At 40.4% G+C, this 26,467-nt stretch overlaps 2 protein-coding genes across 12 annotated transcripts in view; one reads left to right on the forward strand and one right to left on the reverse strand.

The window, feature by feature from the left end:
- Window positions 1-23,631, reverse strand: part of TPX2 (TPX2 microtubule nucleation factor) — a 65,185-nt gene extending 41,554 nt beyond the window's left edge. Inside the window, exons 1-4 of one of the 7 annotated variants that reach the window (XM_073236755.1) lie at window positions 23,519-23,631; window positions 22,464-22,681; window positions 18,964-19,126; window positions 2,615-2,701 (exon numbers count right to left, since the gene is read on the reverse strand). The gene's annotated coding sequence lies outside the window, so the exon portion shown is untranslated. The other 6 variants (XM_073236754.1, XM_017653708.3, XM_037004661.2 and 3 more) reach the window with 6 other exon arrangements.
- A 147-nt stretch (window positions 23,632-23,778) lies between these two features.
- BCL2L1 (BCL2 like 1) overlaps window positions 23,779-26,467 on the forward strand; it is a 44,812-nt gene continuing 42,123 nt past the window's right edge. Inside the window, exons 1-2 of one of the 5 annotated variants that reach the window (XM_017653700.3) lie at window positions 23,779-23,982; window positions 25,399-26,074. In XM_017653700.3, the coding sequence (XP_017509189.2) occupies window positions 25,511-26,074 (564 nt within the window). In that variant the 5' untranslated portion in view covers window positions 23,779-23,982; window positions 25,399-25,510. Of the gene's footprint in view, window positions 23,983-24,679; window positions 25,100-25,380; window positions 26,075-26,467 lie in introns of those variants that run through there. The other 4 variants (XM_037004665.2, XM_037004666.2, XM_037004663.2 and 1 more) reach the window with 4 other exon arrangements.

Below are 26,467 nucleotides of genomic sequence, written 5' to 3' on the forward strand. Positions count from 1 at the left end.
AGAGCCAACTGTTTAAATGAGAGAGCCCCAGGCATGATGGGAACTGGATACCTTCCTATACCGCTTAATCAAGATTGAATTTCTGTCAACAGGTCTCACTGAGAAAAAAAAAAAGGGCACATGCGTCAACCACATTCCCCCAAACAAACCAAGCTGCCAAGCAAGAGAATCAGCTTCACATTTCAAAATTATCTGAATCCACCACACCACAGCTTCAGCCGCCTGTAAAACTAGAAACATTTAGAGTGAAGAAATAGTTTTCTGATCAATAATCCTTCAACACACCTGAGCAAAAAGCCTCACAGCTGAGGAAAAACGCCTCTACCCTATGTCATGAACTAGTTAGGTTCCTTCTAAAATTGCCTATTATTAAGTGTCATCCATTCTATCACACAGTTCATTTTTGTTTCTAAAAGACAAAGATTGAAAGGATATATATATATAACCGTAAAATCCCTTCCCTTCAGGAACACACATTTGAATGAATGCCAGCAATTATGGTAGTTTTGATACATGGTGATCCTTGCTGTAATGGAGAATAAGCCAAGAGCACTAGGGAAGTGCAGAGAAGGAAAACAAGGTGAAGAAGAGTCAGAAGCTCCCTGGTAGAAGTAATAAACAGAAGATAAAGACAGACCTGCAGAGTTCCAGAGGCTAAAGATGAATATTGACTTTCTCCAGAAGAGATAAATGGAAATGCTAAACAAATAAGGAGAAAGTAGACAGTTGAAGAAGACTTCAAAAGTAGCAATAGCAATGTAACTTGTTTCCACATTCATCTGAAATTAACCTCCCTCCTGTCTTGTGTCTTCATTCTCACACCAAAAATAACTAGCCTTGACAAGCTCTATAAATCAAAAGGTGCAGGTTCAGAGGGGGTGGGGGAAATAGCAAAAGGGCGCATTCTAAACAAGGCTGAAATAGTGGAGTAGCAGCTACTAAGCAAAACAAAGACTTTGTTGTGATAGATGCTTTCAAGCACCTCACTGTCCAGCTGTATCTTGCCTGTTTCTATTGAAGGAAAGTCATGAGTTAAACAATTGGTAGTACAATAGAGTAAAGAGTAACTGACTTCATTAGAAGTGTAGTTAGGTAAGATGGTCCCATCCCAGGCAGTGCTGTTTCCCTAGGGACACCCACTCCTACTTTCACAAGGGATAAGAGATCCTGTTACAGTACCACAAGTTAAATAGAGTTGAGTTATTTTCATCTTACCCAGGGAGAAAACACCTACATTTTTTTTTTTTGCACATAAGGGATTAGCAGGAGTCAGTAAATGGCAACATAATCCAGCATGCAATTTTAACTGTTAATCAAAGTCATAAACTAAGTCTGAAGGAAGTTAATGGACTTTGTGTTTCCACATTTACGTTCACTAACTTCTATGTTGAAATCGGAACTGTTTACAGAAACAGATCTATGGAGCTTCCAAAATTGGGTCAATTTAAAATCCAATGACAATCTCTCACTATCCAAGCACTCAGAAGTCAGCACAGGACACATGGACACTTGTTCTAATTCATCACTGTCCAGAAACCTCAAGCAAATACACTTTTCTATTCTTTCTCCCCCAAACTTGTGAGTTTCTTATCACTCCTTTTGAAGGATTAGAAACTCAGTTCCTTTAATTTATCCACAGAACTCTATGAACTATAATCCACTCTTACCGGACTGACTGAACAGAACCTAGATAAAAAACAATGATGCCATTTATCTCTAGACCAAATAATGACACGATCTTTGTAGAATACTGAAAGGAAATCTTTGTACAATAGCAAAGTGTTGTGATGTTCTTAGTTCTTAGTTGTGTGTAGTTCTACACACACTACAAGTGTGTAAGGGTTGACAGTGAGGCTGTAGGAGGTTATAACCCTAGTTGAATCTCAATTACTCAGTCTTACAGAGATCTGCATCTTTCAAAAGGTATCTGGTTTGGGAAGTACACATAAACAAACACCCAAGACCTTAAAACTAAAAAGTGACTGCCTATGGGATGACATGGAATGAGGTAAACAGTGACAGGGTTGGAAAATTTTGAACTGTAAGTTTTTTTATATTACTTTGATTTTTGCACCATGTGACTGCATTATATATTTTAAAAAAGGTAAATTTGTGCCTGTGTGAATATACACTATTAAGTGGGAATGTAAATCAACATAATTTTCCAGTGAGCCAATCTGATGTTATATATCAAGCCTTAAAAATGTACATTCTTTATGACCAATGATTTAACTGGGTAAAATATTACAATAGAACCATATAATGTACCATACGGCCATTAAAATTATGTTTTAAAAAATTTTAATGACATGAAAAAAATGCTCAAATTGTTTTAAATTTAAAAAATGAAGGTTTTTAGTGATGATTTTTTAAAAGCAAATATAGGTACGGAAAAAAACTGGAAATAAATCTATAAAAATGTTAGCCAGTTTACCTGAGAAATGGGATAGTGAGTGATATTACTTTCTTTTGCTTTTCTATGTTAAGTATATTTTCTTCCAAAATGTGCTACTTTATAAAAGATGCACTAAGTTTATTTAAGCACTTTTAAAGTTAATACATTAACATTTCCCTTATTCCTTTTTAATGCAATTCAGTGCAGACACAGCCTTACCTGTATGTGGTTTAATCACAGAAGTTACAATATACTCTTTTACCTCTTCTGAAATCTTGAAGCCTAGCAAGTACTTCTTATCAAGACCTGAAGAAACAGAAGGTGATGAAACAGGTTCAAGTTTTTAATAATAAAAAACAGAAAAAGAAGGGACAATAAAAGACCAAGGCTCACTCTCAAAACCGAGTGCTTCTGAGAACTAAGGTCTAAATAGCACAGTTACTCCCAAATGCCAACAGATTACTGTTTCCTTAGTGTAGAAATGTTCTTAAAAAAATTTTAATATCTCCTGATGTCTTTGATATTACATACTCCCACTTTAAAGCAATCTTTCCAAAACCTGCAATTTAGGAACACTGACACCAAAGGGTGGCAGTACGTACTTCAAGCCTATTTGAACATCAGGACAATAAGAGCTACACTTAAAAATAGGAAAAGACTTTTACTACCTTTTTTTAGTTAAAAACAAATAGAAATAGCTTTTTTAATTTGAAAATAAACACCTTTCTCACTCACCTTTAATTTCCTTCTAATCAAGATTCTCTGTACAAACAAAGAACCCCTCCCAGTTATCTATAATTATTTCACAAAGTACCTTTACCCTGAGCTGTTGATCTCTATGTCTATTCAGATCTATTCAGAGTTGCTTGGGCTGTTCAACCTCCCTGTAGTCAATTCTGCTTTCCAACTTTACCCATAGCAAAAAAATACTAAGTTTGCCAAAGGGCATTTAAATCTCCTTTCTTACCCAGCAATTCAAAATGAATTAAGCAAGAGACCTAGGAAAGACTGAAGAAAAATAAATACAGGGCATATAGAACTCTGAACCTCTCCTGGTACCTAAACAAAAATGAAGGACCTTCCCATAATCCTGTCTGATGAAACTTATTTGCAACTGTAGGATAAATTAACTTTATTAGGGTTGTAATACACAGACTTAAGCATAAGCCTGGCCAAAATAACCTAATTTCATTCAAATAACTTGGAAGTTTAAACAAATTTACCCACCCAAACGAACATATCTAGTTATTCATACCTACAATTTTATAGTTAGTTTAGATAATGTTCTCCTGTCTATCCAGTTCAACAGATAAGTGAGTGATTTCTGTTCACTGAAGACTGCTCTAGTCCCTAAACCAAACTGCATGTCAAGAGCCAGTTTGTGTCCCACCTCCTTCACTAAGCCATACTTGCCCGTTTTAAGCCTCCGTGACCTCCCTCACCTCTAAATTGCTAGGGCACTTACAATATCTAACAGTAGAGCTCTCAAAATGTTGTCATGTCTTATTCTGATTGTCATTTGTCAGTGTGAATATGTTTTTTGTCCTCAAGCATACTAGAAAATCCTTGAGGACTTCATACATCTGCATACCACATTATCTAACACCAATCTGAGCACACAGTACACCCTCAAACAGTTAATTAGTCAATCAACTAAGCGAGCTGGGAGCCACTGTAATTTTGATTCCAAGAGTGACAACTTAATATTGAGCTGACACACCCAACAGTGCTACTCCAAAACAACCAAGGGTGATATGAGTGGCTTCACAGGGAGGGCGATTCAGAGGCCAGAACACAAGAATATCGTTCTTATAGTGGTAAATAGCTCAATTTCTGACATCTGGTGAGCGAGGCAAATTCAAAGAAAGGCCATAGGATGTCAAGACAAGGTAAGGCTCAACCCAGGAGTACACTAATCAATGACATTAGAGCAAAATCAGTAGAGCACTCAGATACCGTCTTGTCTTAAGGGGAAAGTCCTTGGTACTTAACTACTAGAAAATTTCACGTGAGAAAAAGAAACCATATATCAAGAAAAGGGGGGCAAAACAATCCTACAATATTATAGCCTAGTTCACACTATTCCTTTCCTCTTCAATCCATAAATGTTCTAGGGAAGGAAATCAGAAAAGCAATAATATCTAGTTATTCAATACAAAGGGGAAGGACTGGGCACATACGGATGAACAGAATCAACTTAAAATCCCAAACAGAAAGACAACTCCAAGTGGAATTAAACTCTCCCTCAATATATTCTCACACCACCCCATTTACCTTATCACACACAACAGTTTTGAAATGTACTGGTGACCACATGTTTTCCTCTACCAATGCCGCAGTTTCTCCACCAAATGCCCTTTTCTCGAAATGTATCTAGATTGTGGTCCTCGATTCCCTCCTTTATTAAGTGGGACTAAAAAAACACCTACTTCATTGGCTTCGTGCGAAAATTAAACGAGAAAACGCACGCGGAGGGCTTAGTCCAGTAAATGCTTATTTCATGGGTGCGTGACAATAACAATTGTCGTTACCGTTACTGTAAGTCTACAGCCTCCCACAACTCCTTCCTATTTCCCACAGCCGGCCTCCGCCTCTACCTCCAGACACGGGCTCCCGCCAGACTCCGGCCGGACAGACTTCAGGGGAAAATCCTGTCACCAAGAAATGGGTGGCCCGAAGCCCGGGCTCCTACTCCGCCCAGCCAGGACAGCGCCCTCACACCACACAGGCCTCAGAAGCCCGGGCCTAGAAGCGCTCGAGGCATGCAAGCGACCTCCAGCCGTTCGAAAATCAGAAAGAAAGCAGCCAGGGACCCAGCTGCTCCCCGTTTCTCCCCACCGCTCACCTTGCCTCAAAACGGAGCGCCCGCCAATCCCGCCGCGGGACTCATTCAGTCCGTTGAAAATTTGAACCCAGGCTCTTTAGTCGAACGCACCAATCAGAGTGCTGGGAGCCAGCAACCCCAGCATCCCAATTGGCCCTAGAGAGCGCAGCGACGCCGGAAGTCAGGATGGACAAGCAAATAACCGGTCGGAGAGGCTCCTGGGAAATGTAGTCTCTCGCGACTGGATGATTCTGTTGGACCAACTCTATCAAGGAAATTACTACAAAGCCCAGAATGCTCAGCTCCAAACTCTTCGGAGGAGGTGGTACCAACTGAAAAGATGGGGAGTCGGTTTAGGTAACAGAGTGGCGCCCGTCCTAAACATCCTCACAACTTTCACGGAAGAAATTTCTTCATTCATTTATTACTCTTCCTGTAGCTGTATACTGTGCCTTGAATGTTCATAGGGGTTCGCTTCATTTGAACATAGAGTTCCCTGTATAAAACAGACTCGCCCCCAGCTTCTCTCCCAATCATGAAGGAGTCTCTCGCACTCTATCCAGTCTCTGCCCTGATATTACTGGTTTAAAGCTACGGTCTATAGGTTACCTCCCTTTTCATAACGACGACGTCTCTTGCTTTATCATACTCGTATTGTAGAAGAGAAAACAAGCAGAGAAATTGAGTAAACTTGTCTGAAATCATATAATAAGTGGAGGAGATGGGATCTGAATTAAGAACGCCGGGTCCTCTTTATCCATTCATTCATCGTAGACAGTTTGCTTCCCCTGGGCTAGCATTTTAGTGCGTAGCATAGGGAACGTAGTCAATAATACTGTAATAACTATGTATGGAGGTAGATGGCAACTAGACTTAATCATGGAGAGCATTTTGTAATATATAAAGATCAAATCACTATGATATACATCTAAAACTAAAAGGCTATTGTATGGCACTTATAATTAAATAAAAATTAAAATGATAAAAAAAAGAACGTCGAGTCCTATACACCATCAATAATTAAAAAATAGTAGGAACAAAGAACAAAAAGATCACCGTTCACAACTAACAACATGCTACAGTTTTTTAAAAAGCCTAAGCCATTAATGGGAAAATAAACAAAAACCGGTAAAACTTAGATGAATAACTATAAAAATAATTGGGGTTATCAACCTTCTTAATGGATAAGGAGATCCAATGTTGTAAAGATGTTAATTCTCCATATTAAAATTTCAAGGCAACTGCAACGAAATTCCAATAGGTTTTGTCATGGAACTTGCCAAGTTGATTCTAAAATTCATATGGAAGTGGAAATGTGGCATTTGAATTTTGAAAAATAGCAGAGGAGAATTGCCATACCAGATCTCGTAAATATTATTAAATCATAGTCATTTTTAAAGTGTAGTCAATTGACTCTATGGGGATACAATCAGCAAAATCCAGGCGAGGAAATTCTTCAGGATAAAAAGATCTAATTTCTTCAAAAATAAACTACAAGTGTGGGTTTGGGTTTTTTGTTTGTTTTTCAATACTCTTTAATTTTAGAGATATGTATAGAAATGGTAGGGATGGAATGACTCTATAATTTTCTTCCAAATAATTGGCAGTATGGGGGGGAGGGAAATAAAATAGGTGGGAGTATAGATGAAACAAGATTAGTCACAACGTGATAATTGTGGAAGCTGAATGACAAGTTCATGATATATACGTACATACATATACCCATATACATATATGTGTTTGAAATTTCCCACAAGATTTTCTTTTAAGTAGGGTATTACCACAGAAATTTAAGTAGAAGAATTTTAAGAGTCCAGGAACAGATCCATGTATGTCAAAATTTAGTAAATGCTGAGTAGAATTTCAAATCAAATAGAAACAAATAAATAATGGAGCTGGGACATTTGCTTTTCATTTGGGGAAAATATTATGTTAGATTTTTATTCCATACCATTTACAAAAAGAAATTTCAATTAATTAAAACCCTACAGATACTTCTAGAATTAAAAATTTTAAAGTTTTAAGAGAATAAACATATGATGCTGGGGTAGGAAATTTTTAAGTAAAACATAGGGAAGAACTAACACATAAAGGAAAAGACTGACCAAAGCAAAATTTTAAAACTCTGTTTGACGAAAGAAGAACAATCAGTCAAGACTGTAGGGTGAAATATTTCTAACACATGTTAACAAAGGATTAGAACCCAAAATGTAAACAAAAAATCTCCTATTAATCACTGAGAAAAGGACAAAGATTCAATAGGAAAATATTAGAGAAAAAAAGCAATTTTTAGAAGAAAGAAATTGTCCATTAAAGACACAAAAAGGTGCTAATAATACTGGAAATTTAAACAAGAAGGTACCATTTTCATTCATCAGATTAACCAAAATTAAAAGTTTGATGGTATCAAGAATTTGCAAGGTAACTCAAGAGGTAGAACAGATGGGTTGGGCAACTTTAGAGAGCAACTTGGTAGCATCTCTATTAAAATATCAAACATGTATGCCCTGTGACCGAGGACTCCCATTTTTAGGTTTACTTCCAAAAGACACACAACCACTTTTACACAGAGGCACAGGCACTACAACATTTTTTGCACCTACTATGTGTCTGTCACTGTGCTAAGTGTGGGGATACAACAGTGAAAAGACAATCTCCTCAGGCAGCTGACATTTTAGTAGAGAAGACAGCCACTAAACAAGGTGAATAAATAGATGACGTAGTATATTAGGAGGTGATAAATGCAAAGTTATTTGCTCTCCAAGCCCCAAAGGGTAGATGTCAGTAAGAGGAGGAAGGTGGGGCTGGACAGAGACCAAGGGAGCACAGTGTCTGCCTAGGCTATGGCTGGCTGCCCACTTTCAGCAGACACATCTGCCCACCAGGCGTATGCAGGGCCAAGGAGTAGCCAGGCTAGGGAGGGGGTGAAGGCAGAGGTAGCTTGCTTTATGTTAGGAGGGAAGGGGCATCAGAGCTATGCTGTGTTCTGGTCCTACTAGGCAGAAGGGGCTCAGTGAGTGAATGAGTGAGTGAGTGAGTGAGTGAGCAAATGAGGCAATGCCAGGAAGTCAGGATGTTTGCAAGAACTTCCCAAGTCCTTGCAGACTAACAAGAGGTATGCCTGGCCTGAGGGATTCCTCTCTTATCATTACATCTGCATCAGTTGTATTCTAGATTGAGTCTCAAGTTTCCATTCTTCATGAATGGGCAATTGTGAGGTCTGAAATCACTAGAGCAGAATTTTAAGAGCTGGAAGGAAGCACAGATACATCTAGTCCACTCCATCGACAATTCAATTTCAGTCACTACTTTTCTGGCCTTATCCATGTGAAAGGGGTCTGCAGTTTTAAGCAGGGTAGTTGAGGGACATTTGGTCGAAGACCTCCAGAAGGTGAAGTTGTAGGCAATGCAGATATCTGAAGGAAAAGTGTTCCAGGCAGAAGCAGGAGCATAGCAGGTCAGGGTGGCTGGGTCAAATGGACAAGGAGTAGAGTGTCAGAAGAAGCCAGAGATACTCTGGGGCAGGACTGCAGACCAACCAGATCATTGTAAAGATTTTTTTTTACTCTGAATGAGGTGGGAGTCCTGGGTTGGTGTGGAGGTTTGATCTACTCTCTGCTTTTAATGGGATTAATTCTGGCTGCTGTGCTAAAAAGAGCGGGGATGAACAAGAATGGAACTAGGGAAATCAATTACTAGGCTGTTGCACTGTAGTTGTGAGAAATTTGAAACCACCTAAGTGTCCATAAGTAGGGGAGTATTTCAATAAATTGTCTATAGAATGGAATAAAAAGCATCAGTTCAAAAAGAGTTTGATCTGGAATGACAGGAAGGGATCTTTGAGACACATTTTTTAGTTAAAAACAAATCACTGATTGATATAAATTCATTTTGAAACAATTATATTTTTTAAAAATATGCAAAACAACACTACTTTTAGTAAGGGCATGTATAAATAATAACAGCTAGCACTTATCTGACACTTAACATATACCAGGCACTGTTTGAAGTACTTTACACATATTAACTCATTTCATCCTAACAGTAATCCTATGAGGAAGGTAATGTTATTTCCACTTTATAAGCTGAGGATATTGAGGCTCAGAAAGATTAGATAATTTCTCCAAGGTCATACAGTTTGTATGCGACAGAAGCAGAATTTGAATCCAAGAAGGCCAGCTATAGAAGCCAAGCCCTTCACTGACCTATACTGCCTCTCCAAAACATGGATGTATATATATATAGAGAGAGAGAGGGAAAGGTATGGAAGAAAACTGTCAAGTGTGGGAACTGCAAAGGGCAAGAAATAACTGGATTTGTGGATAGAAAGGATAGATAATTTGAACTATATCTCTAATTTTTTTTTTTAATGTAGCTATATGACCCAGCAATTTCACTTCTGGGAATTTAGCCAAGAAACAAAACCGCAATAAAGATATATGCACACTGACATTCACTGCAGCATTATTTATAATAGCAAAGCTATGGAAGCAACCCAAGTGTTTAGAAAATGGATAAAGAAGATGTGGTACATATATACAATGGAATATTACTCAGCCATAAAGAAGGACGTCTTGCCATTTGCAACATGGATGGACCTACAGGAACATGCTAAGGGAAATAAACCAGGCAGATAAAGACAAATACCATATATTTCACTTTTATGTGGAAAATAAAAAACAAACAAAAAAAGAAATAGACCCACAAATATAGGTAATAGACTGTTGGTTACCATAGGGAAGGTGGTGAGACAATGGATGAAATAGGAGAAGGGGATAAAGAGGTACAAACTGAAAATTGTAAAATAAGTTGGACATAGGAGGAAATACAACATAGAGAATTTAACTAATAAAATTATAGTATCTTGGTATGGCAATGGGGTAACTACACCTATTACGGCAAGCATCTAGTAATGTATACAATTATCCAGTTACTATGTTGTACATCTGAAACCACATAGTATTATGTATGAACTTTATTCCAATAAAAGATTTCTGAAAAAAAGAATCTAGCCCTTTACTTAGTGTGTCATTTGAATCTATTGTTTCTAAAATAAAGAAGTCCTGTAAGGAAGAGAAGTCTGCAAAGGAGAGAGAAGAAGCCAGTGGTGTAGAAAATTTCTCAGTCTCATCAAGCTCTAATTTTCAAATGTGAGAGAGAAAGAATCAACTTTTAGTCCTGCCCCTTCCAATTCTGCTCCTTCACTCTATGTCTGTCAGTCCTTCCACTATTTAACCAGGGGTCACCAGGCCAGAAATCTGAACCTGCCTTCCAGCTTGGTGAAGGCCTCTTACTTCAATGACAGCCAGTCATTGGCTCTGGGCAGCCATGTGACCCTCAGGTATTTCTAGGTGAGGTGGCAGTGCTCACCCAAGGACTTTCCTCTGGAGAAGACAGCAGTGTGAGCCCTTAGTGACAGCCATCAAAAGGATTCTTAGGGAAGCGGGCACCACTCTTCTTCCACAGTTGGAACAGATATACAGCCAAGCAAAGCAAGTTCTGCAGCTGTTCCCTCGGCTCTTGCTTCGTGGTTGATGTGGAATTCTTTTGGGGGAGGGATTACAGAAACCTCAGCAACACTGCGATTAAAAGGAGTGGACTACAGGAAACAACCTAAATGTCTACCAACTGATGAATGGATAAATAAAATGTGTTACATCCACACAATGGAAGAGTATTCTTTAAAAAAGTGAATGAAATATTGTACTGATACATATTACAACATAGAAGAACATGAACGTTACACTAAGTAAAAGAAGCCAGACTCAAAAGTACAAATATTGTGTGATTCCATTTATCTGAAATGTCCAAAATAGACAAAGCCACAGAGACAGGAAGCAGCTTAATGGTTGCCAGGGGCCAGGGAGTAGGGGGGATGGAGAACGACTGTTAATGTAGAGGTTTTTTTCAATAAGTTCATGTAAGATCAGTGGTAGCCAGGTTCAGAGTGGTGCCTCTGTCTTCTCCTGGGGGCAGGAAAGCGAATCCCTTGAAATTCCAACCTCTGCGCTTGCACTAGCAACTGGCTTGGTGCCTAGGCCTCAGCAACTTTAATATTTGAGACTTTCTCTGTTTTTTTAAATAATGTTTTAAAACTACGAAAATAATAACATTTATAACAGAGTAAGGGTGTATGTTAGGTGCTGTACATGCATGATTTCACTTAATTATTGCAATACCCTTTCCAGCTAGGGGACTATTATTTTCAGTTTCTAGATGAAAAAAAAAAAAAAAAACAGGTCAAGGAACTAACATGACTTGTCCAAGACCACACAGCTGAGTTAAGATTAGCAGCAAGATCCATCTGGGTTCAGAAACATTTATGAGGTAAAAAGTGAAGATGCCCTTACACCTCCCAACACATCCCATCATCAGTCTCACTCATCAGTTAAAAAATCAGTATTAAAAGCCAGGCAGAGAGGGGGATTAAAGATGGTGGCGTGAGAGGAGAGACACCGGCTTCCTCCTAAAACTCAATACAATTAGAAAATATAGTTGGCGCAACTAATCCTGAGAGAGCAACAGGAAAGAGGACAGCACCAGACTACACACACCTGGAGAAAAGAGCAGACCTCACCTAACGGGGTAACGTACCAGAGCTGTGGCTCCACGGGACCTGAGCCCCTCCCCCACCCCAGCTCCCCACCCTAGCTCACCAGTGGGAGGAAGAGAAACGGAGTAGGGAGGGAGTGAAACGCTTGGGACTGCTGAATACCTAGCTCCGGAGATCTGCTCTGGGAGCACAAACCTACATTTCATGGTGCTTTCATGATATTCACATGACTCCTGGGTTTGAAAGTTAATACAGGCAGAGTTCCTGGAGAGACTGAGATTCCAGCTACTTGTAGAAAGCAGGGATCCATCTCCAGCTGCTCTGGGACAAAAGCTCAAACCTGTGTGCTTGTCCCACTGGTTCAGGCAGTGGAGACAGGCACAGCAGCCGGAAAGAGGGGAACAGCTCTTTCCTCCCCCCAGGCACCAATACCGCTCCCCTGCAACCCCTGACATTGCTTCAGGGGCTGAGCAGCTCCAGAGTAGAGCTTCTGGACACTAGAGGGCGCCATATACAAATATGAAACGCTAAAGGAACCTGGTCCAGAGTAAAATTAATATAACCGGAGAAAGATTTAAATGACATGTACCTTATGACTCTTCCTGAAAGGGAGTTCAAAATAAAAATCATCAACATGCTAATGGAGGTATGGAAAGATATCCAAGAACTCAGGAATGAATTTAGGTTGGAGATCCAATCGCTGAAGAGCACGATGGAGGATATTAAAAGCAGGCTGGATACAAAGGAGGAGATGATAAATGGAATAGAAACTAGAGAAGAGGAATACAAAGAAGCTGAGGCACAGAGAGAAAAAAGGATCTCTAAGAATGAAAGAATATTGAGAGAACTGTGTGACCAATCCAAACAGAACAATATTTGCATTATAGGGATACCAGAAGAAGAAGAGGAAGAGAAAGGGATAGAAAGTGTCTCTGAGGAGGTAGTTGCTGAAAACTTCCCCAGTCTGGGGATGGAGATAGTCTCTCAGGCCATGGAGATCAACAGATCTCCCAACACAAGGGACCCAAGGAAGACAACACTAAGACATATAGTAATAAAATTGGCAAAGATCAAGGATAAGGACAGACTATTAAAAGCAGCTAGAGAAAGAAATAAGATCACATACAAAGAAAGCCCATCAGGCTAACATCAGACTTCTCAGCAGAAACCTTACAGGCCAGAAGGGAGTGGCATGATGTATTTAAGGCAATGAAGCAGAAGGGCCTGGAACCAAGATTACTTTATCCAGCAAGATTATCACTTAAATTTGAAGGAGGGATTAAACAATTTCCAGATAAACAAAAGCTGAGAGAATTTACCTCCCACAAACCATCTCTACAGTCTATTTTGGAGGGGCTGCTATAGATGGAAGTGTTCCTAAGGTTTAATAGCTGTCACCAGGGGAAATAAAACCACAGTAAAGAAAGTAGAACAGCTAATTACTAAGCAAATGCAAAATTAAGTTAACTATCCCCAAAGTCAATTAAGGGATAGACAAAGAATACAGAATATGATATCTAATATATAAAGAATGGAGGAGGAAGAAAAAGGAGGAGAAAAAGAAAATAACCTTCAGATTTTGTTAGTATCAGCATATTAAGTGAGTTAAGTTAGACTCTTAGATAGTAAAGAAATTAACCTTGAACCTTTGGAAACCACAAATTTAAAGCCTGCAATGGGAATAAGTACATACCTATCGATAATCACCCTAAATGTAAATGGGCTGACTGTACCAATCAAAAGACATAGAGACACTGAATGGATAAAAAAACAAGACCCATCTATATGCTGCCTGCAAGAGACTCACTTTAAACCCAAAGACATACACAGACTAAAAGTGAAGGGATGGAAAAAGATATTTCATGCAACCAACAGAGAAAAAAGCAAGAGTTGCAATACTTGTATCAGACAAAATAGACTTCAAAACACAGAAAGTAACAAGAGACAAAGGACATTTGATGATAAAGGGGTCAATCCAACCAGAAGATATAACCATTATAAATATCTATGCTCCCAACAGAGGAGCACCCACATATGTGAAATAAATACTAACAGAATTAAAAGGGGAAATATAATGCAATGCATCCATTCTAGAAGACTTCAACACTCCACTCACTCTGAAGGGCAGATCAAGCAGACAAAAGATAAGTAAGGACACACAGGCACTGAACAACACAATAGAACAGATGGACCTAACAGACATCTACAGAACTCTACACCCAAAAGCAACAGAATACACATTCTTCTCAAGTGCATATGGAACATTTTCAAGAACAGAACATATACTAGACCAAAAAAAGAGCTTCAGTAAATTCAAAAACATTGAAATTGTAACAACCAGTTTCTCAGATCACAAAGCTATGAAACTAGAAATAAATTACACAAAGAAAATGAAAAATCCCACAAACACATGGAGGCTTCACAACATGTTCCTAAATAACCAATGGATCAATGACCAAATAAAAACAGAGATCAAGCAATATGTGGAGACAAATGACAACAATAATTCAACATCACAAAATCTGTGGGACGCAGCCAAGGCTGTGCTAAGAGGAAAGTATATTGCAATACAGGCCTACTTCAAGAAAGAAGAACAATCCCATATAAACAGTCTAAACTCACAATTAATGAAACTAGAAAAAGAACAACAAATGAGGCCCAAAGTCAGCAGAAGGAGGGACATAATAAAGATTAGAGCAGAAATAAATAAAATTGAGAAGAATAAAACAATAGAAAGAATCAATGAAAGCAAGAGCTGGTTCTTGGAGAAAATAAACAAAATAGATAAACCCCTAGCCAGACTTATCAAGAAAAATGGAGTCTACACACATAAACAGAATCAGAAATGAGAAAGGAAAAATCATTACAGACACCACAGAAATACAAAGAATTATTAGAGAATACTATGAAAAATTATATGCCAATAAACTGGACAACCTAGAAGAAATGGACAACTTTCTAGAAAAATACAACCTTCCAAGGCTGACCAAGGAAGAAACAGAAAATATGAACAAATTACCAGCAACGAAACTGAAATGGTAATCAAAAACCTACATAAGAACAAAACTCCTGGACCAGATGGCTTCACTGCTGAATTTTATCAAACATTCAGTGAAGACCTAATACCCATTCTCCTTAAAGTTTTCCAAAAAATAGAAGAGGAGGGAATACTTCCAAACTCATTCTATGAGGCCAGCATCACTCTAATACCAAAACCAGGCAAAGACACCACAAAAAAAGAAAATTACAGACCAATATCCCTGATGAACATAGATGCAAAAATACTCAACAAAATATTAGCAAACCAAATTCAAAAATAGATAAAAAAGATCATCCATCATGATCAAGTTGGATTTATGCCAGGGATGCAAGGATGGTACAACATTTGAAAATCCATCAACATCATCCACCACATCAACAAAAAGAAGGACAAAAACCACATAATCATCTCCATAGATGCTGAAAGAGCATTTAACAAAATTCAACATCCATTCATGATAAAAACTCTCAACAAAATGGGTGTAGAGGGCAAGTACCTCAACATAATAAAGGCCACATATGACCAACCCACAGCCAACATTATACGTAACAGCGAGAAGCTGAAAGCTTTTCCTTTAAGATCAGGAACAAAACAAGGATCCCCGCTCTCCCCACTTCTATTCAACATAGTACTGGAGGTCCTAGCCTCGGCAATCAGACAACACAAAGAAATAAAAGGCATCCAGATTGGCAAGGAAGAAGGTAAACTGTCCCTGTTTGCAGATGACATGATATTGTACATAAAAAACCTAAAGAATCCACTCCAAAACTACTAGGTCCAATATCTGAATTCAGCAAAGTTGCAGGATACAAAATTAATACACATAAATCTGTGGCTTTCTTATACACTAACAATGAACTAGCAGAGAGAGAAATCAGGAAAACAATTTCATTCACAATTGCATCAAAAAGAATAAAATACCTAGGAATAAACCTAACCAAGGAAGTGAAAGACCTATACTCTAAAAACTACAAGACACTCATGAAAGAAATTAAAGAAGATACCAATAAATGGAAACTCATCCCATGCTCATGGATAGGAAGAATTAATATTGTCAAAATGGCCATCCTACCCAAAGCAATCTATAGATTCAATGCAATTCCTATGAAAATACCAACAGCATTCTTCAACAAACTAGAGAAAATTGTCCTAAAATTCATATGGAACCACAAAAGACCTTGAATAGCCAAGCCAAAGCAATCCTGAGAAGGAAGAATAAAGCAGGGGGAATTATGCTCCCCAACTTCAAGCTCTACTACAAAGCCACACTAATCAAGACAATTTGGTACTGGCACAAGAACAGACCCATAGACCAATGGAACAGACTAGAGAGCCCTGATATAAACCCAACCATATATGGTCAATTAATATATGATAAAGGGAACCATGGACATACAATGGGGAAATAACAGTCTCTTCAACAGCTAGTGTTGGCAAAACGGGACAGCTAAATGCAAGAGAATGAAACTGGATTATTGTTTAACCCCATACACAAAAGTAAACTCAAAATGGATTAAAGACTTGAATGTAAGTCATGAAACCATAAAACTCTTAGAAGACAAAATACTCTTTTCCCTCATTTATGGAGTATAACAACGAAACAAAATTGTAGGAACAAAACAGCAGCAGACTCAGAGACTCCAAGAAGGGACTAGTGGTTACCAAAGGGGAGGGGTGTGGGAGAAGACATAAAACTCTTAGGCAAAAATCTCCTGAATATAAGCAAGAGCAACTTCTTCCTGAACCCATCTCCTTGAGCAAGGGAAACAAAAGCAAAAATGAACTCATGGGACTACATCAAACTAAAAAGTTTTGTACAGCAAAGGACATCAACAACTAAACAAAAAGGCATCCTACAGTATGGGAGAATATATTTGTAAATGACATATCCAACAAGGGGTTAACATCCAGAATATATAAAGAACTTACACACCTCAACACCCAAAAAACAAATAACCTGATTAACAAATGGGCAGAGGACATGAAGAGATGGTTCCCCAAAGAAGAAATTCAGATGGCCAACAGACACATGAAAAGATGCTCCACATCACTAATCATCAGGGAAATGCAAATTAAAACCACAATGAGATATCACCTCACACCAGTAAGGATGGTCAGCATCGAAAAGACTAAGAACAACAAATGTTGGCGAGGATGCAGAGAAAGGGGAACCCTTCTACACTGCTGGTGGGAATGTAAGCTAGTTCAACCATTGTGGAAAGCAATATGGAGGTTCCTCAAAAAACTAAAAATAGAAATACCATTTGATCCAGGAATCCCACTTCTCAGAATATACCCAAAGAATACAACTTCTCAGATTCAAAAAGACATATGCACCCATATGTTCATCGCAGCACTTTTTACAATAGCCAAGATATGGAAGCAACCTAAATGTCCATCAGTAGATGAATGGATAAAGTAGATGTGGTACATATACACAATGGAATACTATTCAGCCATAAGAAAGAAACAAATCCTACCATTTGCAACAACATGGATGGAGCTGGAGGACATTATGCTCAGTGAAATAAGCCAGACGGAGAAAGACAAATCCCAAGTGATTTCCCTCATTTATGGAGTATAACAACGAAACAAAACTGTAGGAACAAAACAGCAGCAGACTCAGAGACTCCAAGAAGGGACTAGTGGTTACCAAAGGGGAGGGGTGTGGGAGGGCGGGTAAGGAGGGTGGGAGAAGGGGACTGAGGGGTATTATGTTTAGTACACATGGTGTGGGGGATCATGGGGAGAACAGTGTATCACAGAGAAGGGACATAGTGGATCTCTGGCAACTTGCTGCACTGATGTACAGTGACTGCACTGGGGTGTGGGTGGGCACTTGATAATATGGGTAAATGTAGTAACATTGTTTTTTCATGTGAAACCTTCATAAGAGTGTATATCAATATATCAATCAAACCCTAATAAAAAATTTTAATTAAAAAAAAAGCCAGGCAGAGAAAGACAAGTACCAAATGATTTCACTCATCTGTGGAGTAAAAGAACAAAGGCAAAACTGAAGGAACAAAACAGCAGCAGACTCACAGAACCCAAGAATGGACTAACAGTTACCAAAGGGAAAGGGACTAGGGAGGATGGGTGGGAAGGGAGGAAGAAGGGGGGAGAGAAGAAAGGGGGCCTTATGATTAGCATGTATAATGTTGGGGGGTCACGGGGAGGGCTGTGCATCACAGAGAAGACAAGTAGTGATTTTACAGCATCTCACTATGCTGGACAGTGACTAATGGGGTATGCGAGGGGGTCTTGGTGAAGCGGGGAGTCTAGTAAACATAATGTTCCTCATGTAATTGTAGATTAATGATACCAAAATTTTTTTAAAAATTAAAAAAAAATCAGTATTAAAAGATGAGTATCTTTCAGAGCTCTCTTAATTCGAATGCAAACCCTCATACCTATGTCTGTACACACATATCACTTATGTATTTTTATATGTTTTTATATATTTCTATATTCCTCATTTCAAAAGTAAAGCTTTCTTATTTTTATATTTGAAAAATAGAGGAAATAATAAAGAAGAAAAAAAAATAACTATAGCCTAGCCTTTAGAGGCAACATCTCTATTACTAGCATTTTAATATAAAATGTATAAAAGGCATAAAGAATGAGGCAACACATTCTGTATACATATGTACAATTCAATTCAATAAGAGTATTTTGATTATCTTTAAAGCTCCCAATTTTACCCTCTTCCCCAAATCATCCTGCACCCTCCTCTGTTAATGTGCAATGGCTATCTTGAATTTCATATTTTTTATCCCTTGCATTTCTTTGTAATTTTACATAGGTGTACATCCCTGTATTATCTATTGCTACAGAACAGACTACCCCAAACTTAGCAGCTTAAAATTACAAACATCATCTTACACAGTTTCTGAGGGTGAGAAATTCAGCATAATAGAGTGGTTCTGGGTCAGGGTCTCAAATAGGGTTACAGTCAAGCTGCTGGCTATAGTCATCTGAAGGCTTACCTTGGGCAGGAGGATCCTCACATGACAGTTGGCAGGAGACATCGATTTCTCACCACACATAGGCGTCTCCATAAGGCTGCTCACAGCACTGCAGCTGGCTATCCCCCAGAGCAAATGAGAAGAGAGAGAGGGAGAGGTAACCTAGTCTTGGAAGTGACATACCTTCATCGCTGCCATTTGCTCTCAGTCACACAGAACCACTCTGGTACACTATGGGAGGGACTACCCAAGGATGTGAAGACCAGGAACCAGGAATCCTTGAGGGCCACCTTGGAGGAAGCTGGCTACCACAAGCCCTGGGATGCAGTATGTTGATTAGTTTGGCCTGTTTTCAGAGTACATATAAATGGAATCATACTGTTATTCTTTTGCAATTTTTTTCATGCAATATGTTTTGAAAATTCCTTCATGCTGTGTATAACTAAATCCATTTTCTCACTGTGTTATATTACTATGTATAAACGTACTATTCTTTAACTGTTCTACTATAATGGACACTTTGGTAGTTTCCAAATTTTTGCTATTACAAGTAGTGCTGCTATAAACTCTTTATACCTACATCCTGCACATGTACAAGAGTTATCTGAGGACAGATAGCAAAGAATAGAACTGCTGGGTCATAGATCATGGCATCTTCAATTCTATTAGGTAACAATGAATTTTTTTCCAAAGTTTGTCCATATTGAACTACACTTGATCTTACCAAATTTTCTCATTTTTCCCAATCTGGTGGGTATGAAATAATATCTCACTGAGGTTTTAATTTGCATTTTCCATGGCAACTAGTGAGGTTGAGCATTTTTTCAAGTTTATTGACCACTCTGTTTCCCTTTCTCTTTAGCATTTGTGCAAGGGTTTTCTCCATTTTCTTTTTGTCTCTTTCATATTGATTTCCCATTTTCCTATGCATGGTATTTAGAGTTGATATCATGTCACACACATCTAATTTTGTATACTTTGAATTTCGCATAAGATTATACTATATCTTCTAATTCTCATCTAAATCTCAGCAAACATGTTTTTAAAACAGTGTTGTCCAATTAAAGGAAATGCAGTCATCTTCAGCTAATACAGAAAAGTATAAAAAAGAAAATTAAGTCACCCCTAATTTGATTGCCCAGCAATAACCACCTTTTTTACATTCTGGCATAATTCCTTCTATTGTATTTTGCATGTAATGTACATTTTTTAATAAATTAGAATAATTCTCAATATAGTTTTGTAACTTATTTTTTTACAAAGTGTTATATTTTGAGCACTTTTTCACACCATCAACTATACCTCAATTACATTTTAAAGTAATGAATTTAACCCATGTAAACCATCACTCTATTTATTGAACTTCTCAGTTTTAATTTTTTCCTCCTTGTGCTATAAATAACCTTGCATAAATATCTCATACATAACCGTGCATAAATATCTCCATGTTTAAATCTTTGACTGCATTTTACTTATTTTCTTAAATTTGATCCCATCAAAGATCATTATTCAATGATCTTTCTAGAGCTACTTCTAGGGCTTTTGATAAATATTGCAAAGTTCCTTTCCCAAAAGATTCTATCCATCTTTCCAAAAATTTAATTTCTTCATGTTCTTTCTGTTCAAAAAGCCAGGATGGCTTCTAGTGTCCTGTGCACACAGACGCAATCTACGTTTAGTCTTCCCTACCACCACTCCCCTCTCAGCCATCCCAGTTTATTTCTAGGACACACCATGGGCTCTCACTTTAGACCTCCATGCCTTTGCTCAGGCAGTGCCTTCCACCTAAAATGTCCCTTACTTCCTTTCTCTCCCAGGCAAAATCCTATTCTCTTTCTAAAGGCCAGTTCAATAAAGCCCACGGTTGTGGGTAGAGTTGATCTGCCCTCTGCTGGGCTCGCAAAGCACATCACAGACTCCCCTATGATGATTTTCACATCGAAATAATTATGATACCACAGGTTTTAAAAATGGAAATCAGATCATGTCCTGTGCCAGTTTAAAACCTTCCATGGAACATGACAAAGTTCAGAAGTGAACCGAACAACTTGGGCATGTGGATTATGATAATGGAGACATTTCAAATGAGCTGGGAAAAGATGATAATACTGGGATAACTTCATCGTTATTTGTAAGAAAGTTTTGGATTCCTGACTCACACCTTACACCAAAGTGAATTTATGATGGGACAAGGATTGAAAATATGTAAAATATGAAACCATGCGAAAACTAGAAGAAAAAAGAATTCATTTTATAATATCAAATTGAAGGTCTTCCCAAGAATGACATAGAACTCGGACGCCACAAAAGAAAAGACTGATAAATTAAAGTACATACAAAATAAAAGGCTGTCCATGGTAGCAAATAATAAAGCGGAAAGATATTTACAACTTATCTGTAGGAAAAAAAGGATAGAAGTTCCTATAAATCAATGAGAAAAAAGTTCAACAGAAACACCACCTGGAAAATGGACAAATGAGATGAAGAAAAAAAGAGCAAATGAAATGAAACCAGAACAAAACCCCTCCCAAAAAATATGAAAAGCTACAACTTCAGTCTTGGTAAAAAGAAATGAAAAATAAAAGTGGCTTTGATTTTGATCGGATTGGCAAGGGTAAAAATAACACATTGTGTAGTTTAGGTCCTGAGGAAACAGGTACTCATACTTTACTGATAGGACAAACTGGTACAACTGCTATATAGAGCACTTTGCCAATACCCATTAAGACAAAACAAAAACAAATTCATATACTCATGTACTGGTAATTCCACTTCCAGGAATTCACCTAACAGACTCCCACATATACAAAATAACAAATGGACAAGTTACAGCATTATTTGTAACAAGAAACGATTGGAAACTACCTGTTTCCAAATAGCGTAGTGGGCAAGTAAATTATGACATGAAGTTGTGTGTTAATTTAAAAAATTGAGGCAGACCCAAAATGTAGAGCTCAGCAGTGAAAGTAAGATGTACAAATATTTATAACAAATACTGTTTGAGTACATTTATACATAGAAATTTGCTTATTATAAATTTAGCCACCTTTTCTGAAAGAAAGAAGTTAAGAGTGATGACCTATGTGAGGGCAACTGAGGACTGGAAAGCAGGGTTGGGAAGAGCACTTTTTTCATTCTATCCTGTTTGGTATATTTTTAATATCCAGTGTTCCTGTATGCCTATATTTAACCAATTAAATTAACACAAAATGAAAACCTTTCAATGCTTAAAATCAAGTCCACCTCACTATCATGGTCAACCTTCCAAACTCCTCTCCCCCATATTTGCTCTCCCTCACTAGCTTTCAGTCATTGCTTCTCCTTCAGCTCCTGGAACATACCAAGATCTTCCTGCCTCAGGACATTTCACACAAGCTGTTTCTTCTGCCTAGGTTGATGTTCTCTAAAGTCTTTGATAGGTTGGCATTTTCCTGTATTTCAAATCTTGGGTTCTACATAATCTCTTCACAGATGCCATCTCTGGCCACCCTGCATAAATGATTATGGAACAAATGCCTCTCTCCCTCATTGGGCAGAGAGAGCAGGGCTTACATCCCTGATCACCCACCCTGTCTAAAACAGCACCATCCCTTCATCTTTTTTATAACAATACCCTGATTTTCTTCATAGCATTTGCCACTCTTCAAAATTAACCTTGTTTGTGTATTTTCTTAGTTGTTTACCGTCTCTCTCCATCAGAAGGATTTAAGTCTCCACATGAACACAGGGATCATGTCTTGTCTTGTTCTGATGCCGGGGTTCTTGTTTGCGGAGCCGAAGAATGAGCTTCACAGTCAAGGTAGGAGAGCAAGGTACAGGCTTCTATTTAGAGATAAGGTGGAAGGACAGAGCTCCCAGGTCACGCCAGGAGGGGACAAGAGAGTCCGCACTGGTGCGTTGTCTAGAGGGTTTTAAGGACAGTTGAGGATTTTTTGAGAACATGAAAAAACTCAGCGGTGTGGACTTGTTAAGTGGTCCCTGAATATTTAGAATTAACTTAACACAAGCAACTTCTGAGATACCAGCATCTTGGTCTAGGGGCATATGAAACAAGGCCACCTGCTCAGCCCCCAAGGTGGGCTGAGGTATTGTTTGCTAAAGAGTAAGTTAAGAATTTCTAACGTCTTAACTTCTTGGGTATTAAAATGCAATCTTATCTTTAAGGTGGAATCCTTCCTGCCTTTTCACTGTGTTGTTTATACCTGGGCTTGCTAAATTAGTTGCCCAGTTTGCAAAATCACTTCATCAGATCTGAACGAGGAAAAACAGCACATAGGCCTGAGCCTTTTAGTATGCAAAAGTAATCTTACACATGATTATAAATGGTTAGCATAATAAAACATGTGCTACTCTTCTTTATCAGGGGAACGTTAACTGATTTCACTGAAGAATGATTCTAGAGCTCAATGTTTAACATAGAGTTATAGCAGGGGGGTTTCCTTGCATGTAGTTACATTGCTCTGACTGCAAATATCTCACCCTGCCCCCTCTGGAGTCCCTCACACTACTCTGACTACATCCATGGTCCCTATCTCAGTTCCTGCCTCTTATCTTCAGCAACACAAACAATATAAACATTTGTTGAATTCATGCAGCATATGCTATGGATCATACATTGTTCTGCGGACCTCACAAATAACCCTTTAAATCCTCACAATAATAATTCAAAAACGGGAGACATTGTTTTTCACCCATTTTACAGTTAAGGAAATGGAGGCGATCAATTGAGTTAACTTACCCAACTAGCAGAGATGGAATCCCAGATACGGGTTTCTTAGCCACAACGCGAGCTTTTTCTATATGGAAACTGACTGATGAATGAAACTGACAAAATGAGTGAATGAATGAATGGTAATGTGAATGTAAGCGCTGGTTTCTTTTCGCGTTTCTAAATTCCCGAGCTCTACCGCAAGGGGGCACTCTCTCCAAGGTCTTGACGCCCGTCCTCAAGGCGCGCACCCCCTTTGCGTCTCGGGCTCGCGCGCGCTGCCGCGGCACCGGAAGTGACTGAGCCTGCAAGTTCCCCCGGTCTCTTCAGGGGAAACTGAGGCCGGCTCGTTCGGAACAGAGAGCGCAAGCAGCCAGCCAGGTAGGCCTGCCGGGTCTGCAACGCGGAACTCGACCGCGAAGAGCCCTCGCGTCTGGAAACAACCTGGCCGATGAATGAGGGACGTGGCCCCCCACGGCTCGCGGGGCTCGCAGGTGAGAGCACCGCCTTCCCTGTACGTGGCAGGCTCTACGCCCAATGGGACCCCCCGCCGTCCCCCTTCCGTGCCGATTTGGCTCACTGATTGGCTACACCGGGGCAGGCCGCCGGGGGCGACATCCTTCCTCCCAGAAAGGTCTAGGGGGCGGCCCTGAGGGAGAGGGGTTGCCTAGCAACGGGGCGGTGCCCCGGAGGGTACCCGGCCTAGCTCGCGGGAGAAGCCGTGAGGCGGTAGCCCACTCACTCCCGGCTCCGGAGAGGTGCATCCCCCGGCCACCATGCCCTCCTGGGGGCGCCGGGAAGCCACCTTGGGCCTTTCCGTAGGAAAACGTGGTCTCAACTGTAGCGGCCCTCGGGCAGGCCTCGACCCCTCTTCCTGACACGAGGAGAGGCCCAGCGCCCCACCCTCACCCCGTCTTTGTGCAGGGCGCCGGCGGCCATTGTGTCCGTGCGGGGAATGGAGGACCCAGCAATCCCCCATTGCCACTACCGTGTCCCGGGCCTTTTGGGAATTCAAAGAAAACCAGCAGCGTTTCTGGGGGGTCCCCGGCCTTCAACCTCCCTGAAAGACCTGGGGATGGCCTTTCCGAGGTCAGTCCGCAGATCCGAGGCAATTTCCCCCTCTGTCCGTCCCTCATCAAAACCTTGAGCCCCATTGAGAAGTCCCTTCAGGGTTTCAGAAGCCTCACCCTGGACTGGTACTTAAATAGGAGAGGAAAAAAAAAAAACAACTAAACCCCACATCAACCACCTCCGGGAGAGTTCTCCTGGCTCCCAGTAGGAGGCGGAGAGCCAAGGGGCGTACAAGAGCGAGGGGGCTGGGCTCCCAGTGGCAGGAGGCCGCGGCTGCGGAGCGGCCGCCCTCGATCCGGGCGATGGAGGAGGAAGCAAACGAGGGGGCCGGTTCCCCAGCTTAGTAATTCCTGTATCGCCGTTTGGGCTCCCAGCCTGTCGGGTCGCATGATCCCTCAAGTCGGAGCTGGGTTTTTTGCCAGCCGCCGCGAGGCCGGCTGAGTTACCGGCATCCCAGCTGCCACCCTCTCTCGCGACCTGTGATACAAAAGATCTTCCGGGGGCTGCACCTGCCTGCCGTCGCCTAAGAGGGATTTGAATGTAGGTGGTGCGGGGGTGGAGGCTGGGGGACTGAGTGCCCATGGGGGTGACTTTCTGAGGAAGGCGTTTCGGAGAAAAGAGGGTGGCTGGGGTAAAAAAAAAAAAAGGTCGGTGTGATGATTCAGAGCCCACTGGTGCTTTCAATTTGACTTCATTGAAGTCTCAGGAAAGCTAGACCCACACCTTCATAAGAGCCACAAAGAAACCAGTTCGGGTACCTGGAGGGGGAATGGGATGTTGTAGGGTAAATGGCATGCATATTAATTTTTTTTTCTCTGAAGCTCTTTATCTCCCTACAGAACCTTATTTTGTCTTCGGATCTCAGAAGAGAACCACTAAGCAGAGATCAGACTCAGTGAGTGAGCAGGTGTTTTGGACAATGGACTGGTCGAGCCCATTCTTATTATAAAAATGTCTCAAAGCAACCGGGAGCTGGTGGTTGACTTTCTCTCCTACAAGCTTTCCCAGAAAGGATACAGATGGAGTCAGTTTAGTGATGTGGAAGAGAACAGAACTGAGGCCCCAGAAGGGACTGAATCAGAGATGGAGACCCCCAGTGCCATCAATGGCAACCCATCCTGGCACCTGGCAGACAGCCCCGCGGTGAATGGAGCCACTGGCCACAGCAGCAGCTTGGATGCCCGGGAGGTGATCCCCATGGCAGCGGTGAAGCAAGCGCTGAGGGAGGCAGGCGATGAGTTTGAACTGAGGTACCGGCGGGCATTCAGCGACCTGACATCCCAGCTCCACATTACCCCAGGGACAGCGTATCAGAGCTTTGAGCAGGTAGTGAATGAACTCTTCCGGGATGGGGTGAACTGGGGTCGCATTGTGGCCTTTTTCTCCTTCGGTGGGGCACTGTGCGTGGAAAGCGTAGACAAGGAGATGGAGGTATTGGTGAATCGGATCGCAACTTGGATGGCCACTTACCTGAATGACCACCTAGAGCCTTGGATCCAGGAGAATGGCGGCTGGGTAAGACCACGCCCCTTATGTGTCCCTTTCCTTGGCCTCTGGTCAGAGATCCCCAACAGCCTTCCCCTGTATCTCTTTTTGTAGTGCTGGGTGATTATTGGATGATTATTGGAGATGTTATTTGTTAAAGAGATGTAACTGGCCTCCCTGCACCACAAGAGTTAACTGCTGTGAAGACCTAGTACTTAAAGGAACAGGCACTGTGCAGTCTGGCAACTCTCAAGACCCCACTCTTTCATACTTGTGTTCCAGTTTCTTGGCAGAGGAAAACAACCCAAAACCTTTGGGCTTGGAAAGTTAGTCCAGTGTTCCCCCAACCTTGACGTAATGGCTCACCAGGCAAAGGGATGATGAATATAATGCCTAGAGAAGATAGTAAGCCTCAGTGACCCA

This window comes from Manis javanica, chromosome 5, assembly GCF_040802235.1.
Source record: "Manis javanica isolate MJ-LG chromosome 5, MJ_LKY, whole genome shotgun sequence".
Taxonomy (NCBI): domain Eukaryota; kingdom Metazoa; phylum Chordata; class Mammalia; order Pholidota; family Manidae; genus Manis; species Manis javanica.